This window comes from Ambystoma mexicanum, chromosome 3q, assembly GCF_040938575.1.
Source record: "Ambystoma mexicanum isolate Mex_15411 chromosome 3q, UKY_AmexF1_1, whole genome shotgun sequence".
NCBI lineage: Eukaryota > Metazoa > Chordata > Amphibia > Caudata > Ambystomatidae > Ambystoma > Ambystoma mexicanum.
The window spans coordinates 990449728-990469018 of NC_090926.1; the positions used below are offsets into that span (position 1 = coordinate 990449728).

Consider the following 19291-nt stretch of genomic DNA (forward strand, 5'->3'; position numbering starts at 1 on the left):
TATGTTGAAAAGTCCCTGCATGAGGATGTGAACCCCGTAAATTCTCAAACTCCGACTGCCTCGACAAAAAATAACAACATAATAGAGGCACAAATCCATCACGAACTTCAAGCGGATAATTTAACGGAGGGAGACATTTCAAGGGACCCAATTAGGAACACCCCTTTTAGCCAGGTGAAAGACTTTACTCTTACATCAACTAACATAAAAGGGACAATTGATTACTACTTCCAGAAATCTGCACAAGAAAATTTAAATGACCTTATGTCCCATGCCCTAAAACCCTCATATCAAAACACCAACTTACAAACGGAGACCAGTAGATCTGAACCATCCATCCCAGTTATGGAATTCTCAAGGACCCCAAATCATCTGTTGAATTCGGTGCAGAATACTCACCTGTATGAGGAAAGATTAAACTCAACAGTGGCTTCAAGAGGGGACATGGTCGCGGCTGATGGAATTTTACTGAATTTACCAGTGCAAAAACCAAGTACTACACATGGAAACAAGAACCAAGACCTAAACGATGGTGACTCCTCTCTCCCGGCTTTAAATTTTGTTTTAAACTCCTTGGTGAAAGTCTTTGACCTTCTAAAAAGAGATGTGCAGACCCATACAGGGATTTTAATGGAAATGACAAAAGATATCGAACAACTCGAATTTTCAGTCGTAGGCCAAAACAATGTAATAAACTGTTCAGTTCTACCCTTGATGATAAAGATGGAAGATGGTTACACAAAGCATAGTGGAGATTTAATGGAAATTAAGCATCAAATGACTTCTATTAGGAGTGAGACTAAGGAGAGTAAGGATCTGTTACTGCAAATTAACGAAAGAAATGTACCGATTTCTTCATTAAACCAAAACCAAGCTTTTAAAACAAAAGACTCAGTTCTCGAATTGAACACCTTCGGGGATGATACTCCCTTATCAGAATCAACAATGGAAGAATTCTGTCGACTGGCACAGATTGCTGAGTCAACGATGGAACAGCTGAAGGAAGATCGACGGGAAACAATAGAGAATCAAGAAGACGATGCTGAGAACAACTCTATGTGGAAGAAGAGTTCACAACAATCTTACAAGAGAAGGAGGAGAGAAAGGCGGAAGAACCAAAAACAAAATAACATAGACTCAAAGTCACGAGGTCGACAAGAAAACAAAAAACGTGAAGAATATTAGATCAAAAAAATCAAAGGTAAATAGCTTTGTTAAGGGGATTTCAGATCCTGCTGAAATTAAGGAGAATCAAAACAGCTTGGATAAAGAAGATAGGAGTAAAGGTAACGACTCTCTACAACAAGAAAGAATCGTCGGGGTAAACAAACCCAAAAAACAAAGGAAAAGACATCAGACTGATAGAATCCCCGAAGTAGAAGGAGAAGTACACTTGGTAAAGAAATCAATGAGCACTCAAACAGAAGAGAAAACAGTGGACCCGGATAGAAATCGACCCCCGAAACGATTTGACGAGATCAGAGATTACAGGGAAGCTGTTAAAAATAGCTCCTATATTTCTTCAAAAACAAAAAAAGGCTTTCAAAGTACCAATGCAGACCCAGATCGGACTAAGAATCGCTCCAATATTCAACCAAACAAAAATAAAGACCGGAGATTTGATAGTCACTCAGGATTCTACGACGGGTCATGCAGAAGATACAATACGCACTCAAACATCAACATCGAATACGAATGACAACGACCAAATCAAAGAGGTAAGAAGAGAAGAGACGATCAACATCCCAGTGGGAGACTCATCCTCAGAAATGGAAACTGAAAGAATAACAAATCCCCAAGAGGATCCGAATCCATATGCAATTCCGAGACTGTGGTTTACAAATGAGGAAAATCGTAAGTCTGGTAAACCATTGAATAGGAGCGCGATTCTATCACTGGTAAAAAAACTCCCAGAACTATATTTATTTTCAACAAAAGATATTGAATATGTTCGTTTTCCGGAACCAGAATGTACCAGTTTAATTGAAGTTGGATTTGTTTCCAAATTGGGGGTAAAAGCCTTTTTAAACCTACAAGAAAGATTAAGGGAGGTGGGTTTGGAAGTATATGACCAATTGCCATCTTATGTAATAGAAACGATTGAAACTGAGGAATACGAGTTAACCAAGGGAAACACTTCCTCATTGCATGAAATCAATCGGGAAAAAATCGAAAATATTATTAATGACGGGTCACAAACAACATCTTGGTCAATGCTACCAGAGATAATCATGCAGGTCTGCCAGAAGTTGGGTGTATCACAGAGGTCTCTTTAATAGTGATAAATTGAGAATCACTAGTTGGAACTCCCGGGGATCCAGTTCATTTAAAAATAACAAAATGAGAGCGTTGCTGTTTGGGGGAAATTATTTGATCTTACTACAGGAAACATGGTTAGTAAACACCCCGGAACTTGAAGGCTTTGCACTGATAGCACAACCTGCTAACTGCAAGACCAAGGGAAGACCGACGGGAGGTTTGCTGATCGCCTGTAGAAAGACCCTGTTTAAAGAAATAACAATGTTACCTTGCAAACAGGAAGGAATACTGGTAGTGAGAGTGGTTACTGCCCCCAAAAGTTCCCTAGGTAGGGAGATAATAATTGTTAACTTGTACTGGAACCCTGTGAGGGAAAAACTCTGAGTTTCAAGAGTCAATTGCAGCAACTCTTTGTGATATCAACATAACGTACTCCGGGGCACATTTATTGGTGGCAGGCGACTTAAATTCGCAATGTATTAAATCTAAAAGCCATACAGGGAAAATGAAAGAAGCTACGAATAATGGGAGAAAATGGTCGAAATTCTTTGAGGACTGGAATTTAAAATTCCTAAATGGCTCCATAGAAGGTGATGTTCCATCAGTCACAACGTGGGAGAGGGGTTCCTCGGAATCGACATTGGATTACATGCTTCTATCAACCGAATGTTTTGATACTTGTATATATTTTCCTGTGGCCGAGGGTGGAACAAGTGATCATAAGCGATTAGTCGCCCATTTAAATTGGTCTAGTGAGGAAAAAATAGATATCTGGGACCAAAGAGTAGAAATTAATGCGCAGGAAAACCGGTTGACAAAATACAAGAGGGAAGGAGAGCGGTTAAATAAAGCCCTGAATGGATTCGCCAATTTAGGAGAACAAAATATTTTGTACCAGCACTGTGACCCATCACGGTTTCATGAATTCTTATGGTAATTGATCCTCCGTCAAGCACCCAAAAGGGCCCGCAGCGAGTACACAAACACTTTTTTGATGAAGAAGTATGGGTAAAAAAACGCGAGACGCAAAAACAATTAAGACTCGCCAAGAAACAGGCTAAAAGTCCACTAGAACTAGAGATAGTATCAAAAAAAATTAAAAATGATTTGAAGAGTTGGACTAGACAATATAGAGGAAAATTATGGCAGAAAGATGGGGAAGAGATGCTGCGTGCATTACAAAATAACTCCTCGAGAAATTTCTGGTCACTAATAAATGCTCCTCTATCACATCAAACTACTGCTCAGACGAATAATGTGTCGGAAGCTAATTGGATAACTCATTTCAGCATAAAATATCAGGAACCAATGGGAGGACAAAAATATAGCAGTGAAAATGGAAATTGGGGCCTAAATTTTGACAAAGAGGATATTTTAAATTTGATCCTAAAATCCTCGGCGTCGAGATCTGCGGGCCCAAATGGACTAACTTATCAAGTCCTTAAAGGAAACAGGACTCTGTGGGATGAAATCCTTTATACCCTGTACAAGAAAGTAATCGCAAATGAAATAATTCCACCTTCTTGGAAGACAGCAATTATAATCCCGATCTTTAAGAAGGGGGATCGAAAAAATCCCATCAGCTACAGGCCGATTACACTGCTTGATGTAGAAAGTAAGTTGTTCACTAGTCTGATATTAAGAGAACTTGAAAATTGGGCAAAACAAAAAAACATAGTCCCTAAACAGCAGACTGGATTTAGAAAAGGCCATTCAACCTCATTGAATGGTATAATATTAGCTTCATTATCAAACCTGAAAGATAGAAACAATAAAGGTAGACTTTATGGAGCATTTATCGATTTGTCAAGTGCTTTTGACATGGTAAATCGAGATAAATTGTGGAGCAAGTTGGAACAACAAGGAGCACCCAAAACTCTAACATACTAGTAAAACTTCACGAAAGAAACACAGCTAGAGTAAGACTAAACCTAGATGGTTATTTGTCAGAATACATAAGCATAGATAGGGGGGTTAGACAGGGTTGTATGGTTGCGCCATTTCTTTTTAAGTTTTACTTGAGTGATTTTGAAGATGCCCTAGAATCCTCATCACTAATAAGCCCTAAGGTCGGGTCTTTGGTCGTAAGATGGCTTATGTATGCGGACGACATAGTCCTCCTTGATAGAACTCCCATCGGTCTACAAAGATTGTTGAATGCTCTTGACAAATACATGAAATTAAACGACTTGGTCGTAAATCCAGATAAATCTAAGATCGTAATATTTGAGCAGAAAGGCTGCAAAGAAACAAAATATCGGTGGTCAATTGGCAGTAATCAGATACCGGTTGTGAAAGAAGTAATGTATCTGGGTATCACTGTGCATGCGGCCCCTACAGTTGGGAAACAGTATGGTGAAATCCTGGCTAAAGGGACACAACTCATAGCCCAGATGAAGAAGATCGCCAGCCTTTATGGCAAATTTTCAATCATACCTGTCATAAACTTTTATGTGGCCAAAGTAATCCCAGTACTATTGTATGGAATTGAATCTAAACCTTTGTTGTGGTCAATAGACTGGCAAAAAATAGAAGGATACATTTGGAAACCGGTATTAGGATTGCCTAAAGGATTACACACGATAACTCTCAGATACGAGCTTGGATTAAAATCTTTAAAATATGTAGTTGACTGGAAACTTCTGTCCTTGTACAGGTCAATTATTTCGCCAATGAATAATACATTATATGAAAATCTCCTAGAAAGCATGAATTTAGATTCCTCACTTGTCTTGACAGAACTCAAAAAGATAGCAGAAAATCTGCTGACTTATTGTGAAACTGATAAAATAACTCTTGAGTTCAAACCCGCTGAAAGTTAAGAAGCTCTTATCCTTGAGAGATTGGATCTCGACAGGGGACATGGTGAGATCATCCTCCATTCCTGAAGGGTTCTTCAAGTACGGGAAAAAACAGGGTGTAGTACCGAGATACTTGATGATGTTCCCTAATCCAAAAGGAAGACACAATTTTATGAGGGTACGATTAAATTTGATTAAAACTGGGTCAGTGTTAACCAAATGGGGAGTCATTGAAGGGACTCGTAGTTTATGCATGGAATGCTCAGATCCAAGTAAACAAACGCTAGAGCACCTGCTAAGCTTCTGTAAAGGCACTTGGAAAATCAGGGTGGAACATTTAGGGGATTTAGTTGGGTCATTGGATAGATTATCTTCTGATGCCTTCTGGGAAAGAATGATTGTGGGTCACGAAACAAAACTAACCTTAAACATCCTAAGGGTCTTGCAAAAGACAGGTTTTATTCCGCCAGAACATTGCTGACTTGTTGCCAAATAAGGGAAAAGCAATTAGATATTGATGTGATGAATTTAATTTTAAAATGCTAATTTTTATAAAATTGTGACAAATTGATTTTAAATGTAATTTAGATATATGTATTGTTTTGAATGTGAAAAAAAACCCAAATGAGGTTATATCACAATAAAAAAAAAAAAAAAAAAAAAAAAAGAATCTCTTCAGTCTGGGTTGGACATGGCTGATAGTGTTAGCCGGTCCATGGCTGCGAGCACCGTGATACGCAGGTTTGCGTGGTTACGGAAGTCAGGGTTTGCTCCAGATGTGCAAGCCAGTCTTTTGAACATGCCCTTTGATGGCTATCATTTGTTTGGCAGAAAGCCTTGAGAGGTTGCAGACCTCCAAAGTTGCAGCTGAGCGTCAACCTCTGCCTTTTCGTCCTAGGGGACAGCAGTGGAGGGGGGGTTCCTTTCGTTACTACTCCTCTTTTGGTAGAACGAGAGGAGCCGCTAATCAAAGGGGACACCGTAAAGATACCCGTGGTGGACGGGAAAATAGAGGTGCCAAAGCCGCTCAGGCAGTTACCTCCTTGCCTTCAGGCGCTGCCACAGCCGCTCCTAAACAGTTATGAGGCCAGGTTCCATTGTTCGCCGGTTGGGGGCAGACTACCTCAGCATCTCGAAGAATGGCGAGCTATTACTTCGGATGACTGGTTTCTGGAAACAATAAAACATGGCTTCTACCTTCCCTTCCTAAAGCGGCCTCACGACTATCCACTGGGGAATCTCTCTTTGAAGCTTCCAGATCCACTCCTTGTGCAGTAAATCTTGACCCTGCTGGAGGAAGGTGCTATACAACTAGTGCCTGTGGCGCAGAGAAACAAAGGATGGTATTCCCCATATTTTTTGATTCCAAAGAAAGACTGAGGACTGAGATCCATCTTGGACTTGTGTTGGTTAAACAAGTTCCTCAGGAAGGACAAGTTCAAGATGGTCACTCTTTCTCAGGTCTTTCAGGCCCTTTGACCTCAGGATTGGTTGGTGTCTCTGGACCTACAGGATACTTATTTTCGTGTGCCAATTCATCCAAAGCACAGAAAATACCTGAGGTTTGCGGCTGGCAACTAGCACTTTCAGTTTCGGGTCCTGCCATTCGGATTGACCTCTGCCCGAGGGTCTTCACCAAGCTAATGGTGGTGGCAGCGTATCTCGGGAGAGGCGGGGTTCACGTCTACCCCTTCCTGGACGACTGGCTGATCCGAGCGCGTTCTCCCAAACAAGATTTGGATCATCTCAGCCTCACCTGCCACTCCCTCCACAAGCTGCGTTTCTCACTCAATTTCAAAAAGTCGCATATGACACCTTCCCAACAGCTCCAGTACATCGGGGCTGTGTTTGTCACGTCCTTGGAAGTGCTCGCCTCCCATAGTGAGGGCTCATCACATTGTACAGATGGTCAACAAACTTCAACGTGCCCAGTCTCTTCTGGCTTTTGTATTCATTACTCCTGGACCCATTGGTTTGCCCGGTGAAGCCCTGCTGTAGGTCAGAATCGCCAAGTTCGCATCGACAGAGAAGCCCTGCAAGGATGAATTCTCCCTTTGAGTTGGTGGGACCAATCAACTCTCAATTAAGCCACCTGGACACCCATCTCGTAGCTGGTTGAATTTCCTCAGAGTTGCTGCAAGAAACCATAGAGCCAGGGAGAGGGACACCAGATTGTGCGTGTTGCTTGTAAGCTGCCCTAAAGCTTTTGGAAGATCCTCCAGACTCCCACGAAGCAGGACTGACCAAGCCTGACCCCCCTCAGTTGAGTACGAGACCTCAGATGTGAGTAAAGTCCACCTTGACAGCCGGGTACTGCGCTTATTGCTATTTATTTGCTGTACCGCAAGGAGCTGAAACGCGAAACAGCCATTGAAAGTAGTTTGCCAGTTGCCAGCTTTGACTGTGCCAGTGCGGTGCAGGAGTCCCCAGACGTCCTCCCTCTTGTCCCCACGACTGAGGCCCAGGAACAGTGAGATCTGCAGAGCTGCACAGGAACAGAAGTCTTCAGCTGCATCTTTTCTTCTTTACCCAAGGCACTGTAAAACAAGTCTAAGAGAACTTACCTCTTACTGTGGAAGTGCTTGTAACTTCTGCAACTCACAGCTCTAATTGGCTTGTGATTCTACATTTGATTATTATCTTTATCAAAGACTCCTAAGAACTTGTGCAAAGACTTTTCTGTTTACTTATCTGAAGTGCTGCATCCTATACAAAGACATTGGCTTATTGACTTTGGCTTAGCCTATTGAATTGAATGACTCTTTTGTGCTATCTGAAAGTATTTGCCCTGCTTATGAATAATTGTAAATTCTTGTGTTCTAATAACCTTTGCCTTTTACTTACTGTTGGCATTCAGAATATTCTTAAAAAGTAAGATATTAACCCTTTACGTGCCATGGGTTTTCCCTCCAGTGCCAAGGCCTTTTTTGGTGATTTCGGTATGTCGACATTCAATGCCTTGTAACTTTCTCGTTACATGAGATATCCCGGACAAATTTGGCCCCTTTTTTTCCCACATGTAGGCAGTCGTAACGCCACCCAGCAATCCTACGTTGCTTTGGGGGTGGGGGGGGAGGGTGAGAGAAAATAACCAAAAAGGGGGAAAATGTTGGGTTTTTTAAAAAAAAAAAATGCCAATAAAATGGTGTACAAAGAAGCCTGTGTTTTTTTTTTTCCTTGTAAGAGCTAGGAACAAATGGTTTGCTGTGCTGAATTCCCCAATTTCCTGGCTTTCAAGAACAGGTTAAGTAGAAACGAAAAAAAATATTTTGATGTGGTTATCGACTGTTTTGTGAGCGGTAGGCCATTTTGGCAATTTTTGCCAATTGGACATGCATGGACAAAAAGGGTAGGAAAGCCAAATTGGAGGACAGAAAGGCATACATTTCTGAAAAGTAGACAAAATTCCAACTTTAGACTCTTGCAGTTATGAAATGACACATTTTCTGTAGTGGGTACAAGCAATACTACAAGCCAAACACTGAGCCATAGCACACAGGAGTTTTATGCTTACAGCTTGAACAGACGTACTTAGCATGTGTAAATCAAGAAAAACAATGTGGTGAGGAACGGCAAGCATACACTTTTTGAAAGAGCACAGGCAGACCTTTTCAACGGTAGGTGACTTGAGCAGGTTAAAAAAGTGTATGATGCCTAAAGCAGCGACTAAATGCAGGGCACATTTGGGAAATGAAAGGGTTGTGTGAAGAAGGGCACCAGAAAATGGGTCGAAACGTTATGATAACCACACAAACACAACAAATGTCATACATTCCCGCGTTCCCACACGTGTCCCGATGAAAACGGTACCTCACATGTTGTGTGGGTGCACCTACCTAGACGCCAAGGGGAAAGTCTAAAACAAGGCTAACCCCAAGTCTTTTCCGACAGCTGAATTTCACGATTTATTCAGACGGGCACACCATACAGATATGGTCCTAGCGTGTCCAAGCCACCAAAGAAAACAGGAAACCCCATGCTTTTCCGTATAGAGTATACCCATGGGAATCCGCAGAGGTCTGACTTGCGCAAATCGGCCCAGAATTTATTACCCAGAAACCCTGGCAAAGTCTAAAATGTGGTGGAAAAAAAAACAATTTCCGCATATTTCACTCGGCTCACCCACTGAAACACGCAGCCAACAACACATGGCCTACCTTCCTGCGTTCCCACACGTGTCCCGATGAAAACGGTACCTTGCATATGTGGGTGCACCTACCTGGGCGCCAAGGGGAAAGCCTAAAACCCGGCTAACCCCAAGTCTTTTCCAACAACTAAATTTCACGTTGCCAATTCCCACCCACGCCACCAACAATCCAACCCCAGTCTCACCCACCCCACTGACAGTGGGCCCTAACCATAGAATAATAAAAAACGCTACTCGCATAACGTTGCAGCTGCTTGCGTAGAAAAAGTTGTAAACAAAAAACATGTTGGCTACGGTCACCCCCGAAAAACAAATCTACACTCCTACTTTACAAGCATGCCCCACCTTGCAAGCCATTCCTGGTGGTCTACTGAACCTCCCCCCCAGCCCGCCAGTGAAAATACATTTGCCCCTTCCTACGGGCAGATATCTGCTCCCAGGGAGGGCTGCATGAGATGCCCCCCACGCTCCATTTGTGGTGGAGGGAGAAGCCCACCCCAAAATGTCGGACAGGCCCCCCAATGGATGGGGCAGTAGGGTTTGGGCACCCTGGGGCAGATTGGCACACCAATGTGCCCATCTGCGCCAAGGCAACTTTGGTAAACAAAGAAAAGAATTGAAAATGGCAGACTGCACTTTAGGGGGGGGCTGAGGGGCACCCTAAACCGCCAGAGAATTTTGTAATGTGAAGGAAGGTTGCACCTCTCCCTGCCCCCCATGGAGGGGCGGCGCATCTCATGTAGCACTGCCTATGGTCAGATAAGGGGTGGGGGGGCTACAAGGGGTGGCCCGCCTTTCCACATGTTGTTGGAGGGGAGAGGGCCACCACCCTTTCGGGGGTAAAAGAAAATCCCTGGTGCCTAGTGACACCCCATCCCTGTTGCATTTCATTTTTTTTATTTTGCCCCCTTCCCTGATCAGCCACCTGCCCCCAGGGTTATCCATAAGTGCCCCCAGCCACTTCCAGACTACCAGGGATGCTGCCTGTAACTGCTGCTGTGCGACCCCTCCTTCGAAGCATCAGGAGAACTCCTAAGATGACCACTCTCTCTCTTCAAACAGCCAATAACTTGTGACCTATGGCCACTGCAATGCATCGTCTTGCCAAGATCGTGTCCTGCCGAAACTTTGGTGGACACCTTCTGGATCTCTCCAGAGGCAAGATTCCCCTCCTCGAAGTCCCTTCACCAAAGTGCAGAACCGAGATAGCAAGACAAATTGACCAAGCAGAAATAGTTATTCACTAGTGCTTCCCAAAAGGCACCAAAAAAGAAAAAATAAATAAAATTACAGAACTGAGAAGAATCCGTTGATGAGAGCCTCTTCACTAGACTGCTGCTGCAAGATCCATTCCAGTGTCCCTTCTTTCATCTGCCTGACTAGGAATCTGGCGACCGTGTCTGCTGCTGCATCATCATGGAGGTGTTGTGCTGCATTTATTCTTCTTATATGGTACTGAGACTCAAGGTAGAGGTTACCTAGAGTTGCTCTGCTGCTCCCATGTTGCTGGGGTGCCAATTTGCGTGTTTGGGAGTGTGCCCATACATGTTTGCCCAGGTCCAACGCCGAAGTTCTTATCCCTTTTTCATATATATATATATCTGTGTGTGTAGTTATGGTTAAGTTGCTGTTTCCATAGGAAGAGCACTTTTTGGGTGGCTTATAACTCTGTTCCCCCTGGACGAATCCACACCAAACTTTGCAAAAAAAGTATATGGCCCACTGTGAATGCAAAGTTTAGTGATGTTTGGTCTGAGGGGGGGTGGGTCCCAAAACGTTTTTTTTTCCCCATAGACTGAATGGGGGAAAAACTTTGCGCACGCCTACAGCCCAAAACGCTGGACGGATTTTCACCACATTTGCGGCAGGAGCAGCGACTCGGTCCCGAAAGCGTGCTTTTGTAAATTTGGTGCCAATCCGTCCAGTTTTTATCTTTAAAACGAACAGAGTGTGTCTCAAAAAATTAGTGGTTTCTATGTCCTCTCCCCGGACACACTTTCCTGTTCGCTCTGCGGACAAGATACCAATTGGCTAATCCGTAGCGTCATGTCCGCTGACATGTGGCGCCTTCACTGATTGGATGTTGAACGGTATGAAGTGCGTCAGATTCTTTTGCTACGCCTGCCATCTTTTATTCGTGTCTTGGTGTACGCCGACATCGCCGCTAACGCATATAAAACAACACACTATTGCACTTGTTAACCATAGGAAATACTGCTTCAGAAGGTGAGGATTAATGACGCTGGGATGGGATGTGGCAGCAGGAAGTCAAAAAGTGGGGTTTATTGTCACTATAATCGTACGGTAAATTGGAAGTTGCTGTTCCATATAGTGTCCACTAAGTACAGGCGAAGGATTACTGCGTCTGTGGTGCAATTTATTTATTTTTTATTTATTTATTTATTTGTTACAATGTATTTAAATGCGTCTGTGGTGCAATTTATTTATTTTTTATTTATTTATTTATTTGTACAATGTATTTAAAATAATATTGCAGACAGACTGGCGTCTTAGAGTTTGAAATCTGAGGCAGCCACCTGCACTGTTTGATGGAAACAGCGGGTCTGCAAGTGTATGGGAGTACCAGTTCTCATGCATGCATGCATGCATTCAGATATATTGTTGCAAAATCAGAATGTATTTTCATTCTGAGTGAAGGTCTGCTTTTTTGGTTGCGAGCTCAGTGGGCCCACACATGCGACTGAACCCATAAGGGTCAATTGTTTTCTGACCTTGAGCCAGAGGGAAAATTCAGTAAGAATGCAGGGAGTGAAAGTTTGGAAAAAATACCAAGGTTGCGTATTGAAAACGATTGTAAGACTCATGTAATACCAGTTCTAAAAAGATTCTTTGGTGCACGTATATTACTGTCTGGGTTTAACGAAGACAATGGAGACAGTAAATAGTGTGCAAGTTTATTTTTGACGACTCTAAACTGGAGCAAGTTTTAATTGTTTATTACCACAAGAATAATTTGGCATTGTAACAGAGGTACCATCTTTCTGTGTAGTTGGCATTTCTTTTTTGTTACTTATGGAGAGTGCAGATTCTCGCCCTTTGTAGTCTATCACTAGGTTAATCCATGTTCACCGCTATTATTTCTTTAAAATGTCATGTATGACCACATCGATTTGTGTAGCAGTTTCCACGTTGTTTTTGTCTATTTTGCAATTGTATGATGAAGGTTGGGTATTGATATGCATTTTCTATTGCGTTTTCCGACCAGCTACATTCTGCCGTACTGTGATTGCCATGGATTACAAATGCCAAGTGATGGTTTCTTTCCACGCCAGATGCACGTACTCGTGACCGGCTGCCTAACTGTTACGGTTTTGTGGGACGACAGACCCGGACCCATTTGTCCATACGCTGTAGTGGTCATTAGGAGTAACATAACATGTTTTATGGTGGTGTAGGCCGAAGTGCATGCCGACGTCTTGGAAATCACTGTGCGACCGAAGCGGTTGCTTTATCGAAAGCAAAAACTTTGCATATGCGCAAAGAACAACGTGTGCATCACGATTAACCTTTTCGAAGACGACCCAAGAAACAAAGTTAATTGATTGAAAATGGGAATAGTCGGATGGTGTCGAACAGTTTATTGTTAAATAAAAGTGCTTTACAAAATCTAAAATGTTAATGTTTTTTTACAAAGCAATTTATTATTTAAAAATGTAATGTGCTACGTTGTACGTCGCTGTGTTCATTTTAGGTTCTGCTTCACGGCACGTAGTTTTGCTTTTTGCAGGCTGCCATGGAAAGCGAAGAGGGGCCATGTATGGAACAGCCGCCTTCCCTTTCTATGGTGACCATCTTGGAAAAGGATTTTGTTTTGTAATACGGGAAGCCACAGGCTTCCCGAATTATAACACGAAATCCTATTTTTTAGTAGCACACGTTACTGCTTTGCAAATCTAGATTGTTAATTACAAATCTTATTGCGTCTGTCCTTTACTGAGAAATTTAAAGTAGATGGAGTGTATGGGACTCTTTTTTCAAAAAATATGTTTACACTGTGAAAGGTGGTTCTTACAGGAAAATTTACTTTGTTTACGGATGGCTTTTTTTTTTTTTTAAAGAACAGCTAATAAGGAATGAGGAAAGAGGCACCAAACAGTAATATGGGGGGGTAGGTGGAGGGGGGAAAATGTAGTGTGTTTGTTATTTGTAAGGTAGGGGCAGTGTTTCTCATGCTCCTTTATTACAGCAGTGGTGCTGTTTTTTGGGGAGGAGGGATGGGCTTAGCTCATGTCATTTTCAGATAACTAGAACTTTTGCTAAAATTATGTAATGTGTACTACATTGCTAATGGCTGACTACGAATAAGTGTTGGAGCTGGGCAAGGGAAATGTTGAAGGTGGATGTTCCTACATCAATATAAAATGTATTTCCACACTGTCAACGAGGCATACATCTTATTGTTAAGTGTGTACGGATTCTCGGACACGTCACTGTCCTGTACGCCAGCATATGGTCATGTGGCATTCTCTGCAAGGTGTGCAATTAAGTCAGAAGTTACTTTACGTTATAGTTACGTACCACTACTACAAAACGATGGCCTTTAGCAAAAAAACGTTGTTAAAGTGACGGTATGTTTAAGTTGCCCTATTAAAAACCTGTAAAAATCAGTTTACCATAACTGGTGAATTTCAGGGATTTTTCGGTTTTACTTGGTACCATAACGTCCATTTAACAAAGTTTTTTTTACTGAATTTCACAGGTTTTTAGTAGTGCAACTTAACCATAATGTCCCTTTTAACAAAGTTTTTTTACTGAATATATATATATATATATATATATATATATATATATATATATATATATATATATATATATATATATATATATATAATATATTTTCACACACTCTTAATGATGGAGGTAGTCTGCAACTACCTAAATAATGAAGGATCCATTTCTCCACTGTACATTTTACTATTACCCATTTTCCTTGACGTTATTTCAACTTTGTTTCTTTTGATGAATTGAACCCCAGTTTAGTAATAATTGTGCCCCATTAAGTTTACTTCCTGGGACTTTACACACCCACCCACCCTCTTGTTAAAGGTTTAGAAAACAGTGTCACTGCGTTGAACGAAGCTCTTAGGATGTAAGACTTTTTTATATTGTTACTGAACGGGAAACCACTTGTATGATATGGTCTGCAATATTTTAAAACTGGCTTAGTTGTCTGTTTAATGTCAAAGGTTCATAGACTGATCCTTCCCTTACTGTTTCTCTGTAGCCATTTGATGAGGATTACCTGAATCATCTGGAGCCTCCAGTCAAGCACATGTCCTTCCACGCCTATATCAGAAAACTGACCGGAGGGGCTGACAAGTAAGACATTGGCTGTGAGTTGGCGAAAGTGGGGGATTTTGCCCCCTGAAGCAGCCGATCCTATTCGTCTATGATCTGTTATAACCTAGCCTTTTATTCAAGAAAGGTTTCTGCTCATACCAGATGTTTCATCTTGCACCTACGCATTGTAGTGTTTAGGGTGCAAAATTTTATTTTGAAGGGGCGAAAACCTGGATTGGGAATTTTTTTTTCTTCTTTCCTTTAAGATATTTTTGCAGCGTAGTATGCAGATGTTACATCAATCCTCAAGATGGCGATTGTTAGAAAGCTTGAAGTGAAGGCAAAGGACTGGCCAAGGCGATAGAGTTTACCCCTGTCTCTTGAGTAATGGCACCAGACAATCTCTTCTTGCAGTTGTCACCCAAACTGATTTACTGATATAGACTGCATGTCTTTCATTTATCTAATACTGCACACAAACATGCTCTACCATAATACATCTTATGGTTATAGGTCTGGGTGCGTGGGTCAAAAAGGATTGCCCTAATTTCAGGCAATTGATCAGTACAATAAAGCCTTTATATGTGCGTCAAATACATTGAGGGATACCTGTATTGCAGAAACACAGGCAGCCACCATCAATTTGCATTTGGTCTGATTCTACTCTGCAGTGCTTCTCTAATAATGGTCTACAGACAAATGCTACAGATTATACTGTTGTGTTGGTGTGCAGGTGAGCTATCTTGTCTCACTGCTGATCAGATAAGGCATTTTAAACGTAGCTAAGTTGCCCTGTATCGCGTGTGATTAGTTTTCCCTGTTGGATATTGGGATTTGGAGACCCATATATACAATGGGAATCCTGAAACTGCAAGCACCCGGTCTCAGACGATAGCTCAGGGGCAACACACTCGCCTTGGAAGCAAGACGACAGAGTACACTCGTTCGAGCCCCGGGTCTGCGCTTAGAAACCTCTGGGTATTAAGCACGTTATAAATTACCTATTAAATCATATATCCGTAAGCAATTGCAAACACCAAGTCTGGCTATGATACTGGGCAACTTGGCAGCTATGTTTAAACAAATTAAAACTATTTAAATGTTGCAAATCCCTAAATTTTGTATGATACTGAATTTTCTTATGGCAGATGCAATCCTACCTGCCCATTCAGTTAACTTGCTCAAGATCTTTTCAAAGCTTTTGTTTTTCTTCCTCAAACCTTTATTTAAACATGGATTTGATTCATACAAACTAAGGTTAGCTGTTTCAGCAGCTTCCATAACAGCTAGGAAAAACAAAGGAGCAGAAATCCTGCAGCAAAGTACCCACCTTCATTGACACGAAACAAGCCCACAACATAGTCCACCAAGAGTTTACATCAGGGAGTAGTTCGACGAAAGGGAGGGTCTAAACGTTGGGGATGGGTAAGCTGGACAATAAATGGCAGACAAACATTCAGGTGTTTAGTCAATTGGTTATCCATATAGGCACATCACATTCTCTGCTATTAAAATCTCCCACACATTGATCTATCAATAGGCTTGCAATGGTCCCTCAGCACGCTTCCAAGCATGGACAATCGTAATTCTGGCAGCAAGCAAAAACTGTGTGACCAGCTGCATGGTGGACCCTGACATATAGGGTACACATCCACCGAGCATCCTAGGAGGACAACTAAAGGATCAGCTGGTGGGTTCACCCCAGAGGTTTCTTTAATTAAATCCACAGTAGACCCCGAATAGGATTGAATCACCTGGCAAGACCACCACATGTGTAAGTATCTTCCACGGAGGCAAAACCCTCGCTAGCACCAGGGCAGGGTTCATTCTGTGCAGATTCAAGAGGGGCAAATACTGATAGTAACTTAACTTCTGATGCTTTTAAATCTGCTTAGAATCACATGCTGTATGGTAATCAGAGTATTGCATCTTTTTTTTTAAGTTCGAAAAGGGACGTTGACCTGGGGTGCCTGTAACACTATCCCTATTGTGATGTGTAGTGTACCCACGATCCCCCCATGCGTCGAGGTTCCCCCGGATTGTTTTTTTCCACAATTCTAGTCGGTAGAATTCATATGGAGCCCGGTTTAGCAAGAATTATTGCTGTTCACACGTCTTCGATGCATCCTTTGACGACTGTTCCCGTTTTTAGTCCCATAAATCTTCAATTCACTTTTTGACAGCTGCTGCCGGCCTTGCCTTCAGCCTTACAGTAGGGAGAGTCTGGGACCCTTATTCTCAGCATTTCTCTTTAGACAATGTCTTTTCTTTCCTTTTCCTCCTCTTCCTTCCATTGCCTGTCTGCTCTTTTTCCACTTTACAATGGAGAGAACTCCATTCCGTGGAAGGACACCCTAGGGAGTGTAATGACTGTTTACCTCGGGACCTCGACGGGAAGAGTTGCAAAGCCTTTCGACTCTTTAAACCCAAGATGCTTAAAGAAAGGCGCACAAAGCAGTGGATGCCCTATGCCATGCAGGTCGAGTCGATTCTCGCGCTGTTGCCTCGGATGAGGATTTCTCTAGCAGCCAACAGCTCCAGTTCGGAGGCCGAAGACATTGTTGTGGGGTCGGCTGACTCCCACGTGCCCAGTTTCAGCCCCACTGGCATCCTGAACGCACTGCTATGGCGAAACCAACCCCTGGTGACGAGGGCACACATTCTCACACAAATGCTAAACGCACAACCCCTCAGCCTTCTTTGATGGTATATTTGAAAAAAAGTTCTGGCACCCGCAGGCCCGTCAAAGGTTTCGGCAGGGCCTGCTGAACCTGAGTATTCAGGGCCTGCTGTGCCTCCACCGTCACGTTATGGTGCATATTACCAAGTCTTCTGCTTCTCAGGGTGCCTCCCCTAAAGCCGACACCCATTTCTGATGCATTAAAATAAGTTTTTTTAGGCAAAACTCACCCTAAATTGAGTGAGAAGCATGCTAAGGCCCTTTCACATGGTTCAGGAGCCTAAGGGCCCTGCTCAGGCTGAGTTAGCTTTTCCACTTTCAGAAGCCCCAGCCACTTATTCCTGCACTAGGAAAAGATTTGAACAGTGCATGGATAAGGTATCTGAATGTATTGGGTTTTGAGATAAATTTGCTGAAATTCTTAAGGTCCCATTCCTTTGATGAAGGTCCTAGGCCCTGTAAGTCTCCAAGTCTTCGGTCTCATGTGGCTCGCCCAGCTTCTGATCCTTGCAAAAATATTTTTCAGTATGATCGGGGAGATAATCGTCTTCTATATTCCGGATCGTGATGATGTCTCCCAAGACCCTATTTCCCACAACCCATATGCTTGGCTTACTGCAGATGACCAGGAGAATTGGCCTACCACACCCTGTTCATGAGGCTGAGCCTGATATTTTTGGACGCCCCTCCTGCCTTCCAACGCAGGGAGGCTTCTCCTATTGATGACCAACTGCTTTCCAATAATAATCTTTGGAAAACGGCAGACCATTTTAAAATTGTTCCTCAGGAGGCGGTACCTGACTCCGATTTTGTGGAAGATGACCTCAAAGAAAAGGTTCCAGTCAGGCTATCCAACTTCTTAGCTCCATTAGGAAACTTATTGCCCCCTCTTCGCACCTTACTCTGGCGGTGAATCTGCACATTGAGAAGATGTTTCGACCTGCACCCTGTGAACAATCTTGCGGATCCCTCACTCAATCCCTGCCTAAAATCTCTTCCCAGGCGGCCAGGGAAAGGCAGATGCTTCCTGACCCTGGGGGTGGTGTACTACGGGAGGATCACTTGGGGGAAATGGGGCCCAGGGTGGTGAGGAGATCCTGTGGGATGAGATACAGTATTTGTCCACTGAAAGGAAGTGTCTTTCTGGGTTGCCAACAAAGGTAATGGCATATTGTCATTATTATGTCACTTGCCACCATATAAGATCTGTAACAAGTACAAGTTCTGTTGAAGCCAAGCTAGCATTATTAACAGGAAGACCTTTCAGGATATTTCTAAATAAGCCCCTTGCTTACTCCCAAAGGTATAATGTAAAAGGATCTACAGAAAATGTCTTAAATTAAATATCTTCCTCTAACAGCCAACTCTAACAATCCATCTTTCAATGAGTTGAAGGGAAATAAATCTACCTTTTAAAATTAACTCCATTCTCAAGCAAACTAACTTTGTTGAAGGGGACTACAAGTCCCATAATCCCAGAAGTACTTGGACAAGGAAGAGGACTGAAGAGGCATGCTGTTGCAGTAGTCGGGCAATTAAGCCCATCGGACCTTACCTGAAGGGGCCTGGGAGGCATAAAAGCCCCCCTCATGAGCAGGCAACTGGAAGGAGAGGAAGGAGTTGGAGCTGTTACTGGAATGCAAATTGTAGCATTAGTAGCAGAAGGAAGAGGGCACAAGGCTGGCAAACCAAGCAGAAGTGGGAGAACAAGAGGGACCTGCTTGTACTGAGAGGGTCCTCTTACCCCAAACTCTGCAGTGCATGGCCTGCGCAGAGGAAGCCATGCAGGAGGGCTGTCTTTCCCCATGTGAGCCTGATTGCCACGCAGAGAACGTGCTGGGGACTGAGGCGAGGAGTAATTGTCAAGCTGTGGTTCTTAGGAGCGAGAGGGGCTCTGAAAACATGTGGGTGGACCAGACACACATTCATAGGAAGGGTGTGGGTATTTAAGGAGCCAGAAGCAGTAGAAGTTGTGGCAGAAGGCATGGAAGCAGTGCAACCTGCAGATCAAGGGTCAAAGAAGCCGGTGAGTGAAGCACAGCATTCTAACACCTTGCACGAGCATTGCTAGCTACAGTATCCAGTTCCGTGTTCACTCGCGCA

General features: G+C 42.9%; 1 protein-coding gene across 1 annotated transcript in view; it reads left to right on the forward strand.

The window, feature by feature from the left end:
* Positions 1-19291, forward strand: part of NPLOC4 (NPL4 homolog, ubiquitin recognition factor) — an 847851-nt gene that overhangs the window by 129557 nt on the left and 699003 nt on the right. Inside the window, exon 6 of the mRNA XM_069655142.1 lies at positions 14453-14547. Within this exon, the coding sequence (XP_069511243.1) occupies positions 14453-14547 (95 nt within the window). The remainder of the gene's footprint in view (positions 1-14452; positions 14548-19291) is intronic.